General features: G+C 37.5%; 1 protein-coding gene across 2 annotated transcripts; it reads right to left on the reverse strand.

The window, feature by feature from the left end:
* Positions 1-15,233: 15,233 nt before the first annotated feature.
* On the reverse strand, positions 15,234-21,194 carry LOC107779405 (mitochondrial import inner membrane translocase subunit PAM16 like 2-like). Of its 2 annotated transcripts, XM_016599841.2 has the most exons (5): positions 21,038-21,194; positions 17,475-17,530; positions 16,090-16,177; positions 15,575-15,705; positions 15,234-15,502 (listed from the first exon to the last, which is right to left on the reverse strand). In XM_016599841.2, exons 2-5 carry the CDS (start codon positions 17,475-17,477, stop codon positions 15,380-15,382), a joined length of 345 nt encoding a protein of 114 aa, XP_016455327.1. In that variant the 5' UTR covers positions 17,478-17,530; positions 21,038-21,194; the 3' UTR covers positions 15,234-15,379. The 2 variants fall into 2 exon arrangements, with proteins under 2 accessions (XP_016455327.1, XP_075086727.1); XM_075230626.1 differs by lacking the exons at positions 17,475-17,530; positions 21,038-21,194 and adding an exon at positions 16,905-16,997.
* Between the last annotated feature and the right edge of the window lie 6,174 nt (positions 21,195-27,368).

Below are 27,368 nucleotides of genomic sequence, written 5' to 3' on the forward strand. Positions count from 1 at the left end.
TACATATAGATAAGGGTGGCAAGTGGGCCGGTCCAGGCCCGGGACCGCGGGGCCAAACGGGCTAGGACCGTTTGGCTCGATTTTAGTGGGCCTCAGCCGATCTCGTGGGCCGGTCCTATGATTTGGGCCCGCCAAGTCCGGGACCATTTAGCCCGCCAGGGACTGGACCGGTCTCTTAGCGGGCCAAACGGTCCCAACGACTATATATATATTTTTATAAATATAGCCGTTGGCTATTTATAAAAAAGTCATTTAATCCCCCCAACTTTGTTTTAACCCCAAACGTTTTATACATTTAATATATATACTATACTATACTATATATACATCTTATATACTAATACATCTTATATAGTATATAAGATGTATATATAGCTTATCGAATATAGCTTATTACTTATATATATATATATATATATATATATATATATATATATATATATATATATTATACATTTAATATATATACTATACTATACTATACTATATATACATAGTATATAAGATGTATATATAGCTTATCAAATATAGCTTTTATATATATATATATATATATATATATATATATATATATATATATATATATATATATATATATATATATATATATACATTTAATATATATACTATACTATACTATATATACATCTTATATATAGTATATAAGATGTATATATAGCTTATCGAATATAACTTATTACTTATATATTTTCTATATATACTCTTTAGACTAATATATATACTATATATACATCTTATATATAGTATATAAGATGTATATATAGCTTATCGAATATAGCTTATTACTTATATATATATATATATATATATATATATATATATATATATATATATATATTCGATATTAAATATTAAATATTAAAATTTAGGTCACAATTCTATAATAAAATTTACAAAGCATTGTCTTAGATATTTTTTTTAACATCCTTTTGTCTCTAATATCTATTTAATTTTTTTTTTAAAAATATATGTTGGACCCACTTAGCTCACTTATCCCGTTTAGCCCGCGGGCTGGGACCGTTTAGCCCGGGATCAAATGGTCCCGGTCCCGAGCCGGTCCCTACAAAAAGCTCGTTTAGCCCGGGACCGTTTGGACCGACTCACTTGCCGGCCCTACATATAGATAACAATGGATTTTTTGGTTTGATGAATAAATGAAATTAATCTTGTCGTAAAATTCTGATTTACTTATACTACATTTTCTTTCCAAGATAAAACTATATATAACTAATATAATCTCTATCACCATCCAAACACTGTATTGCTAACAAGGGGTACAAATTATGTTATAAAAATTAGTATGTATTATTTTATATCGGACATATGTAAAAGGAGTTGTATAGTAACAAGACGTGTATAAAAGTATCTATAGATCAAAGTTCCTTTAAATTAAGCAATCCTATTGTTTACCCGAAAAACGAATAGAGTTGAATTTATAGGTAGTTCTAAGGATACATGATATAATTTGATACAAATTGGGAAAGATATGTAAATGAATATCGAAATTAGTTATAAAAGAAATGGATGCAAACCGAATGAACGAGTTAGCCTAAGCCTTCAAATTTTATCACTTCCAAATTGAGTGAATAACGATTGGTGGAAGAAACAATATGACTAAATATCAAAAGCCAAAAAAGGATAGTATTTTCTCTCTTTTCTATATATCTCATAATGAATGTGTGTTCTACAAATGATAACAACTCTTAATATAGTGAGAGAATCCCATTTTGAATATAATTAAAAATATATAGTAGGGATCCCATGATAGATTAATTAATTAGATTTTCCTTGATTCAAGCCGTGATTTCCGCCGAGATTCTCCCCCCAATTGCGGCTATAACGCCTTTTTTGTTTCTTAGCTCGATCTTGGCCGATCTCAATCTTGATCGGTTTCTGGGTCTCAAACTCGATCTTGACCGATCTCGATATTGATCGGTCTCTGGGGATCGAGCTCGATCTTGTCTGGTCTCGATATTGATCGGTCTCTGGGGCTCGAGCTCGACAACCTAACTTCGCATCATGGCTCGATATTACAATGATGAATCTTGAACCATCATATTCCAATCTCGATTAATCATAAGAAGGACAGACTCGGTTTTGACCGTATACAAATAGTCCCCTCGTTTCTCGGAAAGAAGATGACGAGAAACGATATGAATTTCCGAACTTCGACTTGGTGGATGATGACGTCAGCAGCGAGCTCGATTATGACGTATGTTACAACGTCCCGTCGGTCTAGTTACCAAATTATTAAATGTCTGTCAGTCGTTTGTCATCCACTACGGGCTCTGAACCGTCATTACCAGGCAATAAATATTCAAACTCTCATCCTCATTCAAACTATTCACTCAAAAGCTTCTTCTATATTCTTGCATCTTCTTCAGAAAATCCCTCTACTTCATACACTTTACATCGCATACAACATTGTCTTTTCCTTTTTTCAATAATGGTGAAAACCTCCAAAATGGTGCCGCAAAAAGAGGCTGCCTCTTCATCACGACCTGCCGGCGGCGAGGATGCGGCGGAGCCTCGCCCCGAGGAGTTCGTTCCGGTAGGGTGCTCAATTGTCATCGATTTTAAGGTTGAAAAACTTTCTTCGGTACCGGGCTGATGTGAGCCGATCTCGAGGTACCAGTGTTCAATCACGGAGAAAATTCTCGATAAAGTAAAACAAGAATGCAAAAGGGGCGACAAGCACGTGGTAGTCCCATCGCCTGAGGAATCAATTACTACCCACGTGGAAGAGTTCTTAAGCGTTTATAGTTATCCATTCACGTTGGGCCCGTTAGATCCTGTCATCATCACCTTTTGCAAAAGGTATGATGTGACCCTTGGCCAGATCCACCCTTCTTTTGGAGAATAGTGATTCTCCTCCGATTCTTCTCAAGCAAAATCGAGAGGTGTTCTTTCACCCTCAATCACCTTATGCGCCTTTATAGAGGAGGATTAATCAAGCTTGCTCGCCGAGCCACCAAAGCGCCGTTCTCGAGTATAGAGGAGACTCGTGATCGAGGTTGGATGGGCCGATTTGTTTGAGTCAAAACCTCGGACCTGATCCCTACCGATGACATGCCGTTTTCTGAGAAATGGAATATCAACCGTGAGTACTTATTTCCCTTCGAGCGTTTTAATTTGTGACTGCCTTTCATTTTCTTGATCCACTTTTTCTTTCCTGTTCCAGTTGTGGCTCGGATTCCAGAACTGATTACGGACCTTAAACAATGGGTTGAAGGTCTGGTGCCGCAGAGACCGTACTCCGAGCGCTTGGGTGAAACTATCAAAGGGTCAATGGGAGGCCCGTAGTCATAGTAAGTTTCTTTCTTAGTTTGTTTGTCGTTCGATCTTCTTCACTTGCTTATCCCATTTTTTCCTTTGTAGGACTTGGGAAGGATATTGCCATGTGGCCTCTATCTGGTGATGAAGAGGTCCCTGCCCCGAAGCAGGTTAAAATAAAGAAGAAAAAAGATGCACCGAGTTCCCCGGTATCGGAAAAGCAAAAATCGACGAAGTGAACTCGCAAGCCCAAGGGGGGCTCCGGTATCATGCCTTTGGACTCGATCCGCCGATTAAGGTATGAGCCCAAAGAAGGAGAAGAGGAATTAGCCCGTGTACGGGCTAATGTTGTGATACAAAAATCCTCCGAATCGGCGGAGGTAGATAAGGAAGCTTTGGCCATAATTCCTGAACAAGGAAAAATCGAGACTATTCCGTCTCGAGCTGAGATGGTTGAAGGAGAGATCGAGGGCAAGACTTCTCGGGCAACAGAGGATATTTCGAAGGACGAGCTCGGGATAGTAGATATTACTGGATCCCCTCAATTTTCGGATGCTATGATCCGTGAGGCCAGTATGTTGGAAGGTCGATCTTACAAGGGCATTCAGGAGTCGATCGATATCCATGGCTTTTTGGAAGGGCTCGAGTCCTCTACTTCGGAGGATATTACCGAGTTCAGTGGATTACTGGTACCGAAGAAAACATCATGGTCGGGTGTTGTCGAATCTTCATCGGGCCCAAAATTGGTGGATCGATTCCCGACCCCGAGTGTTGATCCCGATCGCAGGCGGAAAATAGTGCTCTCCATCTTGGAGGATACCCGAGTTTTCTCTACCCCCGTGGGGATTTCTAGTTACCTTCGATCTTTGGTGACCGAAGAGGATCAAACCGTGATGAATGCGGTAGGACCCGACTGCCTTTTCAACGAGGCCCAACATGCTTTGAATCGGGTAACTTCGATGGCATCTATGTTGTTTATTTTACACTTAGAGTTGTAGATAATTCTAATATTTTTCCCATGTTTGTAGGCTTTGGTGTTGCATCACGAGGCTTTCCTCCGAATCTGAGAGGAGCATGAGGCCGAGGTTCGGAACCTCACTGTGAAGAATGACTCATACAAACTTCTTAGTGAGACACTTCGAGCAGATTTAGCAGTAGCTTGGGATGAGCACGAGGAGATAACTGAGTAGGTATTTCGAATTCTTCACGATAGTAAAGATGAATTGGAGATAACCACTAACGATCTGATTCTGCAGGTTCGGCAGAGGCTTGAACAGATCGGATGACTCAATTTGCAGGTAGATGAGCTAATGGCCGAGGAGGAAAAATTCAAAAAGAATATGGATATCCTCGCCTCGAAAAAGGAGGCCGTTCAAGCGCAATTGGAGTTGGCTGAGGCCCAGCTTCGGGCTGCCAAAAAAAATGCCTTGGTGCAGATCGAGAGGGTTAAAGAGCTTCAGCATCAATTAGATTTGGCCACTTCCGATACGGCAAACTTGGCTAATGAACTCGAAGTGGCCAGATCCGAAGTGGCTGTAGCCATATCTGAAGTGGCTATAGCCAGATTTGAGGTGACCGGGGCTAATAAAAGAGTTGATGCTAAAGTGGCCCAGTTCAAGATCGATGTTAAGGTCAACCAGGCCAAGGCCAAGAGCATGGTCGAACATGCTAAATAGCAGGCTCGGAAGTGAAGCTCTCGAGGGGGTCAGTGCTCAGGGCTTCGATGTTGAGGCCGAAATTAAAAATGCCAAGGCGGAGGAAACCAGGGCTCGAATGTTGGCCTTCCTTGAGGAAGACTCCGATAGCTCGAGCGAATCTGAAGACGGAGAAAATCCTGAGAACGCGGCCTCCAATGAAGACCAAGCCACTTAGGATATTAAGTTTCTTGTTTTTCTTTTGTATTTATTCTGAGGCCGATTTGGCCTTTTGTAAAAACCTTTGAATATAAACATAAGGCTTTTCTTGCCTTTTTGGTTTTTGTGTTTTTTCTTTGCTTTTATGTACTTTACAAAGGTCGAAAATGCCTTAGCATAAACTTGTGTTCGAGGGTTCGGGAGAACTTTGCCTTTATTTCCCTTCTGCCTTATAAATTTATGAAGTTGTATTCTAAGGATCGAGATTCAGACAATATGATTGAAACTGAACCAGTGTAGCCCTTAGGTCTTACGATTGAGTGAGTAGTTGCTCTAACTCGAAGTAAGGTAACCCTTAGGATTTTTAGTTGAGCGATGATGATCTCTCGAACTCAAAGCAAAAAACAACCCTTAGGCTTTTATAAAAAAGATTTTTTATGGCTTTGTCACCTTTTCGACTTTTATTTGCAAAACTTGTAATGCCTTAGCATAAAATATGAAATTGTTCGAGAGTTCGAACAATTTTATACTCATTAGAGTTTTCGAGTCTTGATATTATCGAAGCCTTTTATGATTTTGCCGGGGGTAGCCTTTTTAACCGGTTTATGAGAGGATTCAAAGGCGTGTTTTGTTATAGAATTTGGACGTCTCCGACTTGTGTTAATTCGGTCGTAGCCTTTTTGGTTCGAGATTTTCCCCTTGGGCTTACTTTCCCATTTTACTTCGAGCTTACCCGAAGTGTCAGTCCCCGGGTGGGATGGCCGTGGCCTATAAAATTGAGGGTTGCCTAAAAGGTCTTACGATCCAAGAGTTTATAAAATTCGATCTCGTTTATTTTTCGGACGGTAGTCCCCGATTCTGGGGGTAATTATCCGAACTCCGGTCATGGTCGGCCTTTAAGCTTATTTACATAATAGACCGAGAAACTATTTATGAGATATTGGTAAAGAAGAATATTTCTATTTATAAATCATTATACATACATACATGTTTTGTGTCAGGGCTCGAGTAAACTACGCGGGCATGGTTCGTTTGACCGTTTGGCCCTTATAAATTTTTTCTATCGAGACCCTGCTGCCATGAAGTAACTTCCTCGCATCAAACTTGATATTCAAGGGCAATGCCCCCAGTATTCGAGGCTGATTGTAAAGAGGCCTAGGATACTGTTGAATTGTTCTAAGTTAGCACGATCAATGGTTGCCTCATTAAAAACCTCACCGGAAAACCCATTTAGGACAAAATCGATCTAAGAGAAAAAGAGTGCAACGCGTGCTTTCAAACCTAAAGGTTTCGTTTTGAAGAATCCATCGCTATTTCTGGTCGAACACTTGCAACGTTTAGTTTTAAAATATAAATGAAAATGGGAGGGGCCGTACCTTAGCAGTAGTATTGTTTTAGGTGCGATACGTTCCAATTGCTAGGTAAGTTTGAAGTTTATCATGCCGAGATTGTAAGATCCTTTTTCGATGATTTCGAGAACCTGATACGGTCCTTCCCAGTTCGGAAATAGTTTCCCTTCATTCAGATTTCGGGTGTTGAGGGTGACTTTTCTTAGCACCAAGTCCCCGATGTTAAAATGTCGAATATTGGTTCTTCAATTGTATTACCTTTCGATCCGTTGTTTTTAGGCGGCCAATCAGATGAAAATAGTTTCTCGTCTTTCGTCCAACAATTCTAGGATCGTATTCATGGTCTCTTTATTTGACTCCTCTGTTGCATATCGAAACCTGATGTTAGGTTCTCCGACCTCGACCGGGATCAAAGCTTCGACGCCATAAACCAACGAGAATGTTATTGCTCTGATACTGGATTTTGATGTTGTGTGGTATGCCCATTGGACCTCGGGTAGTATTTCTCTCCATTTTCCTTTGGCGTTGGTCAATCTCTTCTTAAGATTTTGGATGATGGTTTTGTTGGTCGATTCGGCTTGTCCGTTTCCGCTGGGATGATAAGGTGTCGATAGGATCATTTTGATCTTGTGATCCTCGAGAAATTTTATTATTTTGCTGCCAATGAATTATTTTTTATTATCATATACATTCTCGGATGGCATCCCGAATCGACATATGATGTGGTCCCAAATGAAGTCTATGACTTCCTTTTCTCTGAATTTCTCGAAATCCTGTGCTTCAACCCATTTAGAGAAATAATCAGCCATACACAAAAAAAACTGAATCTTACCTGGGGCTGATGGGAGGGGGCCAACAATGTCCATTCCCCATTTCATGAAGGGCCATGGGGATAGGACCGAGTGGAGTAGTTCCCCAGGTTGATGAATCATGGGCACATGACTTTGGCATTTGTTGCATTTTCGAACGAACTCCCTTGCATCATTTCATATATCAATCCAATAATTCCCTGCTCTGATTACTTTATGGACTAGCGAATCGGCACCGGAATGATTTCCACAAGTGCCCTCGTGAATTTCCCGTAGGATGTAATCGGTATCTCCCGATCCCAAACATATTGCCAATGGTCCATTGAACGTCCTTCTAAACAGCATTCCCTCTTCGAAAAAAGGTGAACCGTGCTGAATTTATGCGCAGAGCTCTCGATTCCTTTGGATCTGATAGAAGCTTCCCTTTCTTTAAGTACTCTATGTATTTATTTCTCCAATCCAGGTTAAACTTGTGGAGTTTATCTTGGCGTGACCTTCTTTGATTACCGATCCCATGAGTTGTACGACAGTCCCCGAGTTGAGTTCGTTATCTTCGACTGATGAACCTAAGTTTGCAAGAGCGTCGGCCTCGCTGTTCTGTTCTCGAGGTACATGTTGCAAGGTCCATTCCTTAAATCGATGTAGAGTCACCTATAGTTTATCCTAGTACCTCTGCATTCGATCTTCTCAGATTTCAAAAGTCCCGTTAACTTGGTTTACCATGAGCAAGGAATCACACTTAGCCTCTGTGATGTCCGCTCCAAAGCTTCTAGCTAGTTCGAGACCTGCAATCATGGCCTCATACTCAACCTCATTGTTAGTCAATTTTGTAGTTCTGATAGACTGTCTAACTACATTACCTGTGGGTGAGCTTAGTACGATACCTAGTCTGAACCTTTCACATTCGAAGCTCCGTCCGTAAAGAGGGTCCAGACACCCGAAGATGTGCCCGATTTTATCAGTAGTTCTTTTACAATCTCGGGTACGAAGGCCGGCGTAAAGTCAGCCATGAAGTCCGCCAAGATTTGAGATTTGATGGCAGTTCGGGGTCGATACTAAGTATCGTACCCACTGATTTCTATGGCCCATTTGGCCAATCGACCCGAAAGCTAGGGTTTGTGTAAAATATTTCGAAGAGGATAAGTTGTTACAACACATATCAGATGGCATTGAAAATATGGTTTTAGTTTTCTAGAGTCGCTTATTAAAGCAAGTGCTAATATTTCTAAGTGTGGATATCTAGTTTCGGCCTCACCTAAGGTCCGACTGACATAATAAATAGGTAATTGCATATCTTGTGCTTCTCGAACCACGACTCCACTTACTGCTATTTTCGAGATAGCTAAGTACATGTAAAGTTGTTCGTTCACTTTCGGTGAATGAAGCCCGCTTTAGTTCCTCCAAGGCCTGATGGCATTCCGGAGTCCATGCAAAATTGTTCTTCTTTTTAAGCAGCGAGAAAAATCGGTGGCTCCTATATGAGGATCTTGAAATGAATTGTCATAGGGCGGCTATCCGCACCGTCAGCCTCTGCACGATCTTTACATTATTCACTACCGTGATATCCTCGATAGGTTTAATTTTATCGGGGTTGATCTCGATTCCTCGATTGGACACCATGAAACCAAGAAACTTGCCCGAGCCAACTCCGAATGCACACTATTCGGGGTTGAGTTTCATATTGTACTCCCCCAGTATAAAAAATAGAAAAATACGTTCTTTTAAATTTTGTACCAATTAGAAAAGGGAGAAATTCAAAAATAGCCAGATTTACAAGTGGTCATTCAAAAATAGCCACAGTTTCAAAAGTCATCAAAATTTAGCCACTTTTCATGTAAAGATAAATATGAACGAAAACACTGTTCAAAATTCGGAAAATACTCCAGCATAATATACTGGAACTCCAGTATAATATATTGGAACTCCAGTATATTATACTGGAGCCAGCAAAGTATACCGGTCCAACATAATATACTGGAAGTTCATACATAGATGCATCGAACTCCAGTATATTATGCTAGACTGGTCTCTATTGCAGTAAAATAGTGGCTATTTTATAATGACTTGGCAAACGTCGACTATTTTTGAATGACTAGTCTGAAAACTGGCTAGCCCGTGCTATTTTAACGATCGACCTTCCAACATGCTGGCCTCGTGGATCATAGCATCCGAAAATTGAGGGGATCCAGTAATAACGACTATCCCGAGCTTGTCCCTCAAAATATCTTCTACTTCCCGAGAAGTCCTGCCCTCGGTCTCTCCTTCAACCATCTCAGCTCGAGACGGAATAGTCTCGACTTTTCCTTATTCAAGAATTATGGCCAAAGCTCCCTTATCTGTCTCTACCGATTTGGAGGATTGTTGTATCACAACATTAGCTCGTACAAAGGCTAATTCCTCTTCTCCTTTTTCGGGCTCGTCCCTTAATCAACGGATCGAGTCCAAAGGCATGATACCGGAGCCCCCCTTGGGATTGCGAGTTCTCTTTGCCGGTTTTTTCTTTTTCGAGACCGGGGAACTCGGTGCATATTTTCTCTTCTTCTCTTTAACCTGCTCCAGGTAAGGGACCTCTTCATCACCAAATGGGGGCCTCATGGCAACATCCTTCCCAAGTCCTACAAAGGAAAAAGGGGGATAAGCAAGTGAAGAAGATCGAACACCAAACAAACTAAGAAAGAAACTTACCATGACTACGGGCCTCCCATCGCCCCTTTGATAGTTCCACCCAAGCACGCTCGGAGTACAGTCTCTGCAGCACCAGACCTTCAACCCATTGTTTAAGGTCCGAAATCGGTTCCGGCATCCGAGCCCCAGCTGTAACAGGAAAGAAAAAATGGATCAAGAAAATGAAAGACAGACATAAATTAAAACGCTTGAAGGGAAATAAGTACTCACAGTTGATATTGCATTTCTCAGGAAACATCATGTCATCGGTAGGGATCAGGTCCGAGGTTTTGACTCGAACAAATCGGCTCATCCAACCTCAATCATGAGTTTCGTCTATACTCGAGAACAACGCTTTGGTGGCTCGGCGAGCAAGCTTGATTAACCCTTCTGATAGAGTCGGGGACTATAAAGGCGCATAAGGTGATCGAGGGTGAAAAAATACCCCACGATTTTGCTTGAGAAGAATCGGAGGAGAATCAATATTCTCCAAAAAGAAGGGTGGATCTGGCCAAGGGTCACATCATACCTTTTGCAAAAGGCGACGATGACAGGATCTAATGGGCCCAACGTAAATGAATAAGTATAAACGCTTAAGATCCCTTCCACGTGGGTAGTAATTAATTCCTCAGGTGATGGGACTACCACGTGTTTGTCGCCCAGTTACATTCCTGTTTTACTTTGTCGAGAATTTTCTCGGTGATTGAACACTGGTAGCTCGAGATCGGCTCACATCGTCCTGGTACCGAAGAAGGTTTTTCAACCTTAAAATCGATGACAGTTGAGCACCTTACTGGAACGAACTCCTCGGGGCGAGGCTCCGCCGCATCCTCGCCGCCGATAGGTCATGATGAAGAAACGACCTTTTTTTGCGGCACCGTTTTGGAGGTTTTCGCCATTGATGAATAAAGGAAAAGAGAATTAGTGTTGTATGCGATGTAAAATGTATGAAGCAGAGGGATTTTCTGAAGAAGACGCAAGAATAGAGAAGAAGCTTTTGAGTGAAAAGTTTGGATGGGGATGAGAGTTTGAATATTTATAGCCTGGTGATGACGGTTCAGTCCCGGTAGTGGCCGACCAACGACTAACAGACATTTAATGCCTTGATAACTGGACCGATGGGACATTTGTAACATACGTCATAATCGGGCTCGTCGCTAATATCATCATCCACCAAGTCGAAGTTCGGAAATTCATATCGTTTCTCGTCATCTTCTTTTCGAGAAACGAGGGAACTATCTTTATACGGTCAAAACCGAGTCTGCCGTTCTTATTATTAATTAAGATTGGAACATGATGGCCGAAGGTTCATCATTGTAATATCGAGCCATGATGCGAAGTTAGGTTGTCGAGCTCGAGCCCCAGAGACCGATCAATATCGAGCTCGAAACCCATAGACCGATCAATACCGAGATCGGTCAAGATCGAGCTCGAGCTCCAAAGACCGATCAATATCGAGATCGGTCAAGGTCGAGCTCCAGACCCAGAAACCGATCAAGATTGAGATCGGCCAAGATCGAGATCGAACCAAGAAACAAAAAAGCCGTTATAGCTGCAATTGGGGGGAGAATCTCGGTGGAATCACGACTTGAATCAAGTAAAAACTTATTAATTAATCTATCATGGGATCTACACTATGTATTTTTAGTTATATCCAAAATGGGATTCCCCCACTATATTAAGAGTTGTTATCATTTGTAAAACACACATTCATTTTGAGATATACAGAAAAGAGAGCAAATACTATCCTTTTTTGGATTCTATATTAAGTCATATTGTTTCTTCTACCAATCGTTCTTCACTCAATTTAGAAGTGATAAAACTTGAAGGATTAGGCTAACTAGTTTATTCGATTTGCATCCATTTCTTTTATAACTAATTTCGATATTCATTTACATATCTTTCTCAATTTGTATCAATTTATATCACGTATCCTTAGAACTACATATAAATTCAACTCTATCCGTTTTTCGGGTAAACACCATGCAATATTACTCACTACATAATAATTCCTACATATCATTCGCCGTATTATAATTCTTGCGTAACTAGACCATAGACCAAACGACCTATAAAATTATATGCAAAAAACTAGAGCAAATATCAGATCTAGTAAGTAATAATATACACAATATATTTATTGAAGTTTATACTTTGCTCTAACAAGAGGAAAATTACTCCTTCCATATCTATCCGCTCCTCATATAAATAACATCAATAAAGGAAGTGTCACGACCCAAAATCTAATTAGCCGTGATGGCACCTAACCTCACCCGCTAGGTAAGTCAAATAACAATAATGCGATTCAATTAATATTTAACTGACTCTACTACACTCCCCAATGACTGGTAGTACAAATCATGAGCATCTAAGATTAGAATTTACAAGCTGGTATGAAATAAATACATCATCTGTTCGAAATGTACATAAATAGATTTTTATAAATCTAAGGCTTCCATGAACAAGAGACAGCTAAGATCGGAACACAATACATCTTCAAATCCAGCTCCCGTCGATCACAGCAACATCTGCTACATCTTCAAATCCAGCTCTCGTCGATCACAACAACATCTACATCCAATATCTGCACGCAAGGTGCATACTCTCAGAGTATCAATTCACTCACTCCTCCCGGTCACTCCGTTCTCACAGTCACTCAATCCTCCCAATCGCTCGGCACTAGGCAATCGCACTCGATAGGTACCTGCGCTCACTAGGAGTGTGCACATACTCCGGAGGGGTTCATTTAGCCCAAGCGCTATAATCTGCACGGACAACTCACGTGCTATAGTATCAACATCTGGATCCGCACGAACAACTCACGTGCTGCACGGACAATTCACGTGCTATAGTATCAATATCTGAATCCGCATGGACAACTAACGTGCTATATTATCAATATCTAAATCCGCGCGGACAACTCACGTGCTATAATAAGCCAATCTGGTCTGCTTCGGCGTGCAACCCGATCAATAAATATCCTCATAATCAAGCCCTCGACCTCACTCAGTTATCAATCTCTCTAGTCTCTCGAGCTCACAATGTCATGAAACTAGCCCAAAATGATGATATGATGTATCAATAAATAACAGCAGAGACTGGGATATGATATGCAATGAATAAATATGAAATTACAGTTTAAACATATAATTCGACAATAGAAATGACCTCATCGGGTCCCAATAATACCAACCTTTGCTTAAGCATGATTTCTAACATGAGTCACAACTCAGTTTCTCTAACACATAAAAATATATGGAAGAATACAAATTAATTGACTAAACAGATCTACGGAATCAACTGAGTCTCAATTTCTATGGTGCACGCCCACATGCCCGTCACCTAGTATGTGCGTCACTTCCAAACAATTCACATAACACGTATAATCAGGGTTCATACCCTCAACTCCAAGATTAGAGATGTTACTTACCTCGAACAAGTCGAATCCAATGTCGAGCAAGCTAAACAACGCTCTAGAAATTCCATTATGCGTGTATCAACTTCCGAACGGCTCGAATCTAGTCACAATTAATTCGATTCAGTCAACACAAATTATAGGAACTAATTCCATATCAAAATACTAATTTTCCCAAAAATCCGAAATTACAATCAAAAATCGCCCGTGGGGCGCACGTCTCAAAACCCGACAAAAGTTACAAAATATGAATGCCCATTCAACCATGAGTCCAACCATACCAGTTTTACCAATTCTGACATCAACTCGACTCTCAAATCCTCAAATTAAACTAAGAGGGTTTTCTAAATTTTCCAACTTAATTCGCCAATTAAATGTTAAAAACAACCATGAATTCGGGTAATTTGATCAATATTTAGTTAAGAACACTTACCCCGATGTTTTTCTTAAAAACCTCCCGAAAATCGCCTCTTCCCGAGCTCCAATTCGTCAAAAATGGAAAATGAACAAATCCTCGATATTAATTTTTTTTTGCCCAGTTGTTCTGCCTCGTTTCGTGTGCCAAAAAATCCCGAAACTCTCTTTTGATGCCTCCAATGGATTCCTTGTAAAATTGCAGTCAAGTTAGGCTTTTGAATCACCCAATTTGGCCCGAACATGAGGGAGATATGATATTTTGAAGATTTAAATGAAGTGTGAAAATTTAAGGGATAAAAAAAATGACATTTTCGTAATTATTTTACACCAGAAAATCAGAAACAAAAGAATTTTTGTTTTAGCACCCAAAACTCATTCGGAGCCTCTCGGACACAAACCATATATGCATTTCAATCATAAAATACGCTATAAACCTGCTCGCGCACTCAAAACACCGAAAAGAGATTATCTTGACCCGGTATTGACCATGGTCAAACTCCAAATCTTTAACTTAACTACTTTCTCAACCAGTGATCCAAAATACACCCGAGCCCCTCGAGACCCCATTCAATCATACCAACAAGTTTTAAAACACGATACGAACTTAGTCGAAATCTCAAATCACATCAAACAACGCTAAAACCACGAATCATACCCCAATTCAAGCTTAACGAAACTAAGAAATTTCAACTTCTACATTCGATGCCGAAACCTATCAAATCAGGTCCGATTGACCTCAAATTTTGCACACAAGTCATAAATGACATAACGGACCTATGAAAATTTTCAGAACTGGATTCTGACCCCGATATCAAAAAGTTAACTCCCCGGTCAAACTTCCAAACTTAAATTTCAATTTTAACAATTTCAAGCCTAATTTAACTACGGACTTCCAAATAATTTTCTGAATACGCTCCTAAGTCCAAAATCACCATACAAAGCTATTGGAATCATCAAAACTCCATTCCGAGGTCAAATTCAAAAAAGTCAAACTTGGTCAACTCTTCCAACTTAAAGCTTCCTAGTTGAGAACCGTTCTTCCAAATCAATTCTGAATAACCTGAAAACCAAAACCGACGATTCACACAAGTCATAATACATCATACAGAGCTACTCATGCCCTCAAACTATCGAGCGAAGTGCAAATGCTCAACACGACCGGTCGGGTCGTTACAGGAAGGAAATTACATTTACTTTTACATTAGTAAGATAAGTGGTTAATAAACTTTTGTTACCAGATTTTAGCGGAGGCAAAAAATACTAGATTATTTCTGTGTTGGTGGGAGATAGCAAGTACCCCACGGGATTAGTCCAGGTGCGCGCAAGCTGACCTAAACACAACGCTTATTTTTGTTTTTAAAAAAAAGAAGCCCTTTACTAATATATGCTAAGGCTATTTTACAATGTTTGTCTAACACCATAGAGTAGCTCATGAAACTTGAATAGGAAATTCAAGTTACAATAGGAAATATTGCTTCCTCCATCAGAAAGAATTTTCAGTTTGTTCCCAACAAAACCCTAGGAACTGACTATAAGTAAACCAACTATGCAGAAAAGCTATACACTCAACAAAGTTGTTTATTTTTCCTCTGGTTCTTTAGGTTGGTGAATTGCTTCCAAACACTCTTTGGCTCTATGAACCTTTGACTGAAGGTAAAAGCTCCCGTTTTTAGCATTTCGCTCAAACAAGTTTTCATATCTCTGCAGACAGAGCAAGCAAAGTTGAGATCACGCATATGCAAACAGCAGCATCAAATACGAAAGATCATTAACCTGCACGATTTCTTCCCATGATGAATTCTCAGTGACACCGAGAATCTGCCTTGCTTCTGTTTCGGTCATGGTTTTACTAGCTCTTTTGATATTCTGCACTGCTTCTTGAGCAACCCCGTTTTTAGAGGCTTCTGCCATCATTAGCAAAAAGGAAGTGTAAGATAGTATGATTTGCGCAGAAGTAACATAATCTATCCACGATGAATTTGAGTGCACGAGTCAGAGATCCAGATGAGAGATGAGAAGAATCAGTGTGAAAGTCGCGCTGCCCCATCTCTTAACACTGATTTACAAGTTCTTGGAATGAAACATTAAGGTACGCGAAGTGCTAATTGCTGATTAACTGGTATGTTTAACTATCATCACATTGTTTTCCTCAGGACTTGCATCAACCTCTCATGGAAAAAGCACGAATATTGATGTACCACTGAAATGTTTGTTTACACCACTCTTCAGATTAGTCGCGTATCAATTCATTGCAAAATGACAGGAAAAAGTGTATGAAAGATACTTACTAGCCAGTGCCTGACGATATGCTTGAACAAAGGACCTTGCCAATATTGTAGAACCCATGACAATCAAATTAGCAAGGATTTTTGCAGCCTGTAACAAGAACATGATTTTAGTGAAATATTCACAATAAGTCTTCTTTGCTTTCACGTATATCTAAATATGCCGTAAAAGCCCGTAACCACAAGGTTCATCAGAGCATACTGAAAAAGAATAGCATAATTCTTCTGATTTGTTCTGTTTTGTTGTCTTATTTTATGTTGGCTTGAGGGGAAATTGGCCATATTGTCAATTTTCTTCCGCCTTTAAATTCGGATACAATTGCTAAGTAAAGCGAGAGCCTCTCTTAGTGGGAAAGAATAAACTCTTAGACGAACAATTGTACAAGGGTAGAACTTGAACCTGGAAAATAGACCCAAGAGTGAATCTTAATTCTTTTTTCGCTGACCTAATCTCCTTGTCTACGACACAAAAACCTAGAGTGACTACTGACTACTATGATCACCTGAAAAGTTATTCACTGGCGAATAATGCAAGAAATGGAAGGGAAAATCACTACTAAATCCATTCCATAACAATACCAAGTCCATTCCCATCTCAATTATGCATTTATCTAGTGCCATGAAATTCCCCGCACTACACCACCAGATGTCTCATGTTCGAACCCTGAGAATGGGAAAAAATCCTAGTAAGGAGCGCTTCCACTATTTAATGGGCCTTACGCGGCGCAAATCTGGATTAATTGGTCCTCGGTGCGGGTACCGGCCACCCGGTGGGAAACAAAAAAAATTATTCATAGTACTGCAAGTATGCTGATAACCTAGTAATAAGCACATCTTTTAGCTTGAGTAGCATGTCTCTCAACTCATTCCAACTGCTGCTATGGATTTCTAACAACACCTCTACCAAACACCCTAAAAAATGAAGAAAGGAGAATTAGACAAACCAGTAATCCTTTCTCTCCAGGCTGAATTTCGATTAAACATATGTTGATATGCATTTAAAGTTGGTTTATAAGGTACATCTACAGTTTTTGCATTCCTCTCTCTTGCAAGCACGTTTTGCATGTGTAAACATCCAGAGATGCAACAAGGATCATAAGGCTATCAAGTTCATCAGATAATTGATAATTAAATCTCATTGAAATCCGCTAGGCTTTCAAGTTCATACAGATGAAGAGTATAAATGAGAAATCCTAATCTAACAAAAAACAGTTACTGGATATAACAGCTATTGACATCCATTTCTGAGTACATATATTCGACTTTGTTGGCAAACGAAACAACGATACAGGGTACAATTTATAAGGAAAATCCAATGGTAACAGGGTCCAGGGAGGGGCATAATGTGTATCACGCAAAACATAACACAAGTAAAAGCTCTGACTTACCATTGTGGAAGCTCGGTACAAGATAACGCAAATCAGGAAATTGGAAATTGAGTAACCTATAGCAAGACCAATAACCAGAGTAGATCAGTTGGAATTTAAACATGAAAGCTAAAAACTGTCGACACCAATAGCCATATAACATGAATGTCAAAATAAGCTAAAATCCAAACATCAAAAGTTAAACAATATACATCATGTAAAATCGTCCATGAGTTTTGAAGACAGTAAAGATACCAAGCATGCAGCAAACAAAACAAAATCATGCTGCAAATGAAACAATTAACTTCTCCGCAATAACACAGCAAAGACAACATGTAAAATAACTTATTTAACTAAGATAAAGGTAGTCTTAATCATCCATCCACTATTTGCGCTTGGCCAAATGCATAGGTGGCCCCTTAAACTTGTCAAAGAATTTCATTTAGACACCTTATCTTAGGGCCTAAACTATTGAACACTTAATCTATGTCCAAACGGTGTCTATTAGACACACACTGCTGACATTTTTCTTGAGGGTGCATTGCTTATTGAATTGGTGGGTGTGGAGTTTGTATTCTGGGGTTCGGATGTGAACTGAAAGTGCAGTCAACTAAGTGGAATGCAAGTAGAATCTTGTCTTTGATGATTTCTCTTTTAAGGGATTGGTGAAGTTGAGCTTCAGTATGATTTTTCTATTTCTTTCCTGGAATATTTGCTTTCAATTTCATTATACTCTTGTGTATAACTGTGTACCTATATGTATATGAACATATTTGAGAGTGTTTGAAAAGCAGGAGAGCAAGAAGGTTTAGAGGAAAAACAAATAGGCAGTGATGATGGTCGCCGGACAAATGTGTTCCTGATGTTCTTCTTTTACCGAAAACTTATACTACTACTAGTATGAACAAAGTAGGGGTAGAAGTTGAAAAAGCTATCAGCAACAATCTCTGATTTCTTCCTTTAAGCTCACAGCAAATTGGAGGGTGGGTATACCATGCAAGTAAGAAAAAAGGAAATGAAGGGAGAGAAAAGATTTTCTAAAAATATATAGATCCTTTTCTCAAAATTCTTTTTAAAATTATTTAGACTTAAGAAAAAAGCCATGTGGCATGGTCTCATCGTGATTTTGACACATCATTCGCGTGTGAGTTGCACGCTCTTTTAAAGGTTTGACAAGTTATTTATGAAGGGTTCAATAGGCACATTTTCAACTAACATCATGTCTAATAGGTTGTAGCCTTATTTCACGTGTCTAAATGGAATATTTAGACAAGTTAAAAGGGTCGCCGATGTATTCATTGCTTTGCATTTTATTCCACTTCTCTCTTTTCCTCGTACAAATTTTTCAACACAAACTGTCGTTGTTATCAATTTTCAATGACTTCTCCCATATTATAAATCCAAGACACAACAATTCACCATAACCAGTAAACCTAAAAGAATGTGCAAATGGGATAGTCTTGCAAAAAAGTCATAAGCTAAGTTGCTTGGACTCTTCACTTTCAGTGACATAACGGTGTTGACACGACATGCGTGTGGGTGTGAGTGTGGGGTCCATACCCGATCTGGTAAATCGATTTTGGGTACTTTGACAAAAATCGATAAAGAAATTCGAGACAGATACAATAATTTTGAAAACTAAACAAAATTTTGGGTACTTTGACACGACATGCGTGTGGGTGTGAGTGGGGTCCGTACCCGATCTGGTCAATCGATTTTGGGTACTTTGACAAAAATCGATAAAGAAATTCGAGACAGATACAATAATTTTGAAACTAAACAAAAGCTAGGGTGACCATAATTTAGGCATATGATCTTTTTAATTGTTAAAGATATTTGTATTAAAACGTCAGCAACCAGAAGGTGCTTTAAAGATATTTACCGGTCAAAGCACGGCAGAATGCGCAACGAACTCAAGAAGTCTATCATGGTCTCTATATCATTTGCAATAGCCGTGTTAAACCAAAAAAAGTGTACGGAGATGCATCTGTACTTAATAATAGTTACAAATTCAAACTTGCTCTCAAAATTTTGCATTCATTTCCTTCCAAATAGTCCACCACAATTTAGGCATATTTTTGTAACTCTATGTTTAGATCAGTGTTTTTAAAAATGACGAAGCGATCGCTTTACGCGAGAAGCGACGCGAAGCGATGGCTGCTCACTTTTCCATGCCTGAGGCGACTCGACCACACGAAGCGCTCGCTTCAGTCGAAGAAGCGAGAAGCAACCTTGAAGCGAGAAGCGCAGAATCGCTGCTTCTATTCAGAGGGGTCAGTTTTTTTAAGAAAAAGTTTGGGTCTGTTTTTTTATTATACAAAACAGACCCCTAAGACCAAAGTGAAGACCATTTCTCTCTTCTTCTCAAAATCAATTGTTGTTGAGTGCTGCTAGGGTTCAAGTCGCCAGAGACCTCCTCCGGTCCTCTAGGTAATTATTCTTCCGGGCGTCTGCTCACAGCTAGGGCAGGGGCGATTTTTTTTTCCTTTTTATTCTTCTTATTTAGTATTTTAGCCTTTATTTATTAATTTGTATGTGTATTTCAGTTTATAAAGTTAATTAATATATATATATATATATATATATATATATATATATATATATATATATATATATTATATTTTCAGTTTATTTGATTAGTATTTTAGCCTTTATTTATTAATTTTTATGTGTATTTCAGTTTATAAAGTTAATTATGTGGTACCTACTTTAAAGTTTTTAAATTGAACTTTTTGATTATTTATATTGTGTCTTTGCAAGGTTTACCTTATGTTTTTTAAGAATTGCGCTTCACTTCAATGAAGCGTCGCTTCGTTTTGCGGCGAGCCCCTGTCGCTTTTTTGCGCTTCTCACTCTCAAAAACACTGGTACCAGACTCCAAGTAACTTAGGTCATAAGTTAAAGAACACTGTGAGATATCCAATAATGGACTAATCCGAAGGTCAAAAAGCAAACTGTTAGCATCATTTCATATGAGAAAAATTGTTAGCTAGCTCATAATGGGCATTCAAAAACTTGAAACTAGATGTTATGCCTTAAGGTTTATCTAAACTTGATTGACCCTTGAGGTGCCATCTATCTATCCTGTTACAATAAGAAAACCTATCTCCATCTACAAGTTGCTACTGTGAAAATGGTAAGATCATAATTAGACAATTTTGAAATATATAAAAGGAATAGACGGTTGTCTAAAGGCATAGGTGTGGAGTTTTGAGGCCATACAAATATTGGGTTTGGGGGGCTCTGTTCTTATTGTATATGGGTTTCCCCCTTTGGAACATTTTCTTTTGTAATGAAATATTTGCTTAAACAATAACTTGGGTTTACAATACAGTTGAAAACCTAGCTCCAGCTCACAGAATTCAAGCAGTAAATGATCAAATCATATCAATCAATAGCCAAAAAATTTAAAAAAAAATAAAAATAAATAAACCAAAGATACAATTGAGAAATCAACATGTCACTATCCTGACTATGAACCCACCCAAGAACCCAAAAAGCCCACAAATCTTCACACACGTGAAAATTCAAGGGACTTATCCACATGAGTTGAACACTCAATTGAAAGCAATTGTAGACCATACCTTGATCTTGTTGAAATCGAGTGATAGATTGACGAGGAAAGACGACGAAGGGAAATTTCAGGGCTTTGAAAAATTAATGAAATTTTTCTTGGATTAGAGGATTTTTGGGCATTCTTTTGTTTTCTTTCCTTTCCCCTTTTTACTTGTGCGGTAAAAAACAGGCGTGTTCAATTGTTATTCCAAGAAATTTATAATAATAATATTAATAATATTAATATTGATAATAATAATAAAATCAACAACATAACGATGATAATAATAATAATAATAATAATAATAATAATAATAATAATAATTAAATGCCCATAGCGTGAAATTTATTTGCATTCTATGTTTACAACAACTCAATGGCTATATCAAATTTGTCCTCATATATATCATTGCTACTAAATTATTTATAAATATATAATGGCAAAGAACTCACGGCGATCTCTGGAAAAACCAAATGCTCCAGAAAGATAATGAACACATAAAATAATCGGAAAAAAGGGTTAGAAATGCCCTTAACGTATTATAAATGGCTCATAAATGCTCTCCTTCTACATATGGGTTCAAATTTGCCCTTAATGTTATTTTTAGGCTTAAAAATTTCCCTCTCTTAACGGAAAGATGGCATGGCATTGATGGACATTTTAACATTAAGGGCAAATTTGAATACATAGGTGGAATGAGGGCATTTTTGAGCCATTTCTGATACGTTAAGGGCATTTCTGATCCTTTTTCTTTTCAATTTTCAAAAGCATTTTTTTTTAAAAACTGGAAAAAACTGAAATATTTTTTACTAAAAACTGAAAAAAATGAAAATATTTTTTTTCCAGTTTTTACAAGAAAAACTGCTTTTAAAAAAGCTGAAAAATATTTTCTAAAATAATATTTTTATAAAAACTGAAAAAAAACTGAAAAGCAATTTTCTAAAGCAATGTTTTTGTAAAAGCTAAAAAAAAATATTTCCTCTTCTTCTTCCTTCCCTGTTTGTTCATATGCTTTCTGAGTTCATTTTTCTGAGTTCATTTTTTATATATATATTTTAGGTCTTCTAATGAGTTAGTACATCAAAATTGAAATATTTTCGTTTTTTTCCAGTTTTTAGTAAAAACAAATTCACTTTTTTTCCGACTAAATAAATGCTACATGTTTAATTAAAATATCATTTTTTCAAAACTCAGAAAGCCAATCTATTCCTAAATAAATGTAACATGTTTAACTAAATAAATGCTATATTTTTCGAGACTAATAATTTTTTTTTTTACTAAAAACTGAAAAAAACGAAAATATTTCAGTTTTGATATACTAACTCATTAGAAGAACTAAAATATATATAAAAAATAAACTCATAAAGCATATGGACAAACAAGGAAGGAAGAAGAAGAGGAAATATTTTTTTTCAGCTTTTACAAAAACATTGCTTTAGAAAATTGCTTTTCAGTTTTTTTTTCCAGTTTTTACAAAAATATTGTTTTAGAAAATATTTTTCAGCTTTTTTTAAAGCATTTTTTTTGTAAAAACTGGAAAAAAAATATTTTCATTTTTTTTCAGTTTTTAATAAAAAAGTTCACTTTTTTCCAGACTAAATAAATGCTACATGTTTAATTAAAACGGAAAAGGGTCAGAAATGCCCTTAACGTATTAGAAATGGCTCAAAAATGCTCTCCTTCCACCTATGTGTTCAAATTTTTCCTTTTACAATGCCCATCAATGCCATGTCATCTTTCTATTAAGAGAGGGGCATTTTTAAGCCTAAAAATAACATTAAGGGCAAATTTGAACCTATAGGTGGAAGGAGAATATTTTTGAGCCATTTCTAATACGTTAAGGACATTTCTGACCCTTTTTATTCAACATATGCGTCATAGCGATTAAAACGAGAGTGTCCCTTTCACCGGGACAAACAACCCATTTATGATATATATATATATATATATTAAAGTATGTTTAGATTACTATTTAATGTTTGCACCCTTTGTCACAAAAGGGCTATGGGTGTAACCGAATTTCGGAACTAACTTATAATCCTGTATTCGATTATGTTAACAAGTACTTAGTGGCTATCTTAATTATATCATCTGTATACCAAATCAAACCAATTTGTTAGTGGGTCCTTAATTGTTTAGATTTAATTAGCACATACATAATCCATTTTATAAGAATGAACGCAAAAATTCTCATTTGCAAGATGCCAATTACCAATAGGAAAAGATGCAAGTGTATTAGAGATTGAATGGAGCCCATTTTATGAGCTAAGAATTTATTGAGCTAGTTTTTACTGTTTTTTTTTGTTCCTTGTCTTATTTGGTACCCACATTGCGCTGCGTAAGGTCTATTAGAGTAAAGCGCTCCAGTAGCTTTTACTTAAAAAATATAATTGTATTAGATATCATACTATATTATAAGTATGGAGAATAAAAGTTAAATGTGAAAGACAAAACTGACCCTACATATTATTAGACTTTTCTGCCCTTAAAAGTTATATACTTTCAATATTAATAACAAAGTTAGTTTTGTAACATTAAATTTGACTTGGAATCATCAAAGAATTTATTAAGGTATATATATCTAAATTCTTCACTTTACAAAGATAAGCTCTTTAACTTCCCATGCGTATAATAATTTTTTTAAGCTAACATTTACGGTTCATATCTTTTATCTTCTCCTTTTATTTTTCTTTGCTTACATATTCAGATTGTTATTATTTCTAATGCAATTCTTTTCTTATAAATGCAATCATGATTCAAAACGTTTTACCATCCATGTAAAAAATGATACAATTTTTTCAATTTTGTACTAATTATATGGGATAGACGCGCAACGCGCGTGCCCAAGGACTAGTTCATTAAATAAGTACATATATTAAATTAGAACCCAATTATTAATATTTTTAGTGCTTGTTTGACACGAGGGATAAGAGATAATTAATCACGAAATTAAAGGTGAGATAATTTTATCTCACGTTTGGTTGAGATAAAATCACAGTATAACTAGTGTTATTTTTATCCCTACGGGAGGATGAAATAACAATCTCATAATAGTGCATCCTCTGATAATTTGTTTCCAATCAAACGACCCCTAAATCGTCATCCTTCTAAAATCTAAAACTCAAAAAATTAAAATCATCGCTCTGCTTCTGATTATTAGAAGCAAAGGAAGACTATTGCTACTTAGAATTAAACCTTTGGTCATCATTTTGTTAATTTGCTCACAAGGATCAGAAAAATTAAATAGAGCTAGCTAACAAGGTTTCATATTGAAGGGAATATTGAAGCAACGATTAAATTGTCTCCGTATGACCTATAGGTTACGGGTTCGAGCTAGCTTCTAATATATACACCTTGCTTAAAGGCTAACAAATTGTCTCCGTTAACAACGATTAAAGGTTTTTAGTGTTCAGGATGCTAAGTACTTTAAATTAATCATTTTCAAGGTGTATACATATACATATATAACATTTCTGTCGAAACTTACGGAATCCGGTGACCGCTCACTATAACACATAGGTCCGCCTCTGGCTAGATGTGCTTATGTTCGCTCACGGGCCACTTTTTAGCCTTATTTTTATAAAAAAAAAAATAACTATTGTCCTGCAGTAGTTTCAATTGTAGAATTTGAAACTCTAAAACAGAGGCTATATTTTCAATTACAGGGGGAGCGAAAACGTGTCATTTTGTCAATTTTACCTTCCAGAAGGACCTCTTGATTGAAAGGGCCTATGGCTACTGCTACCATTGAAGCTGTTTAGATTAATTAATTTTCTCTTCTACCTAATAATTCATGCAAAGTAATGTCTATGGAGTTCTAATATGTAGTTATGATTTTACCTATATTATTTTCTCTGTGTTGGATAAAACAATGTGCTACTTAATAAAGAATTATGTACATATAAAATTGTAACATTTAAGACATTATTGTGTGAAAGAAATATGAATTGGAGTAGTTGCAGAAAAGTTAAAGATTCAAGCCGAAGAAAACTAACTAAACTATGTAGTATTGATTATTTCACGTTCAGAAGCAAAATACAACCTCTCTACCTTTGCAAGATAAGGATAGGATTGCGTATATACTAGCCTCTAAAAATAAGTAAACAGAAGTATCAAACAACCACGGGATGGGGAGGAGGAGGGGGAGGGGGTGGTGGAGATGATAGTGTTGTAGAATAGGGGTCGTGGTTCCTCCCAATAGTCTCGAGGAGTTTGGACAACATAACTTTAATCACCCTCGTGTGTTGTTCTAATTCGACGAATTGAGCTCTTATTTGTTGAAGTTCTCTCTTAATTTCCTCCACATCTTGATTTCTTGCCCACAGTACATGTTAAATTTAAGACATGCTTCGGAACTTTCATTACCGTGACTTTTAAATCTTAGGCCCGCCTCGTATATATTATAATAGAATAGATCCTCACCTCTTGAATTAGCAAATCGGCGAAATGGTAAGGTGGTGGATGGACAAAAGGAGGGGGGCGAGAAGCAGATCGTGTAGATGCAATCTTTCCGTATTTTGAGATGATATGTATAGTACAAAAATCAGGAACGCCTTTTAATACGCCTCCTGGAATGTCTTTGGCTTTAAATCTGCAATGCAGAAGGCTACTGAAATTAGACTATTTGAAGAGTTTCATCAAAAGATGATTCGACATCATGATGCAAAATAAGTTCTTATATAACAAGCCTAAAGGTTTCTTTTTGATGAGATCGATATCGATGATTGTATCGGGGCCAAACTAGATAGAGTGCTCTTTTTGAACGGGGACAACTTGCTTCTATATAAAAGCCATTTTGCTTTCACTGCAGAGTTGACCATTTGCCTAGAGTAGTGGTGAAAATCGAATGTTTTACAGCAAATCATATCAAATTACCATAGGCAAGTGATTGAATGAGGTAAAAGTATATGTAACAATGATTAGGAGAGAAAAGTGTGTATACGAACACAATGCATCTAGTATCGATTTGATGTGAACATAAAATGTGAATAAATTTGTACCGGTACGAGTAAGATATTTTATTCAAATTTAATTCATCAAATGAAACATTAGTAGAGCTCTAAAGGTATGCACATGTACATACACCTTTTCCCCTTATCTTTCTAGTCACAAAACTTTTGAAAAAATATTTCAAGCCAAGGCTGTAGCATATTTATGCACTAATATCTACATATTCCTATGGTGAGTTTAGAAAGATGAGCATTATTAATAATAGTTTAATATATATCATAACATGTTAGTTACATAATTTTATCAGATTATTAATTAATTCTTGTTAATAACGGAGTCATACCTGAGAAAACCGCCACTTGTTGCAGCACCAAGAATCAATGCCTCTACTCCAGTTCTATTCACATATTCAACAATTGCTTTGACTACATCCTTGTCCTCTAACACAACAACATGACTCTCTACCTGTTTTCTCGGAGAATTAGAAGAACTACCAATATTAGAGACGTGAAAGCTAAAGGAAAAAAATTAGTAAGAGTATACAAAAAAGTTTGATTATTCTAATTCGTCCATGTTTATATTCAAGATGTTTTGGCACCTCGAAAGGGTGTGGATGTCTGGTGAGATATATAAGATCCATTCACTCCTTACTAGAAATCTCTAGTTCGAGCGTCGAGGATGGAGAAACCTATGTTAGAAGATGTCGGTACTACCAAGGGATTTTCACAGTATAGATATCCTCTAGAAGTTGAAGAGAATTCTCTTCATAAACCCTAGCCGTCATTTTTTTTATTGGTAAATAAAAAATTTTATTACCAAAATGGGTGTTGAATTACAAAGCATTCGGCGACTGACTGTTGGACAGTGATTCCAACACTTCAGTTAGGCTCATGATCAAATCAACTATATACTAAAACTACCAAGGCAAACTACTTACTACTTAAGTAGGATAGAAATCAAAACTTGCCAACCAACAAGCTATTTTGAGTTTCTTATAACTTATAAAATACACCTCTTGGACTATCTGCTTGGTCATTAAATCCACAGGTTGTTGCTTGTTTTGAAATACTCTCATGTTCCTTTCTCTCCAAATAGAGTAGACCGAAGTTGCAAAACACATTATGTGTACCTCTGCTCTAGCACTCCTTCCACTTGCAAACCTGATTGATCATTGTAGCTCATCATCCCAGTTCCTCGGCCTCCTGTTAATACCTTGCCATTTGAGAAGTTTCTGCCAGACTTGAGCAGGCAATTCACATGCTAAGAACAAATAGGAGTGACTTTCTTTCTCCTGGCCACACAAAGGGGATATTTTATCGCTAGTCATACCCCATTTACTTAGTTTATCCCTTGTATATAGCTAGCTATGAGCTGCTAGCCTTAACACAAAGATTTATTTGGGCAGTCCA

The sequence above is a fragment of the Nicotiana tabacum genome, chromosome 15 (genome assembly GCF_000715075.1).
Source record: "Nicotiana tabacum cultivar K326 chromosome 15, ASM71507v2, whole genome shotgun sequence".
In the NCBI taxonomy this organism is placed as follows: Eukaryota; Viridiplantae; Streptophyta; class Magnoliopsida; order Solanales; family Solanaceae; genus Nicotiana; species Nicotiana tabacum.

Coding starts and splice junctions, on each gene's coding strand:
- LOC107779405 (XM_016599841.2), bottom strand. Junction 15,706..16,089: donor ATATCGTCAGGCACTGGCTA/GTAAGTATCTTT, acceptor TAATGATGGCAG/AAGCCTCTAAAAACGGGGTT. Junction 15,503..15,574: donor CATGGGAAGAAATCGTGCAG/GTTAATGATCTT, acceptor CTCTGTCTGCAG/AGATATGAAAACTTGTTTGA.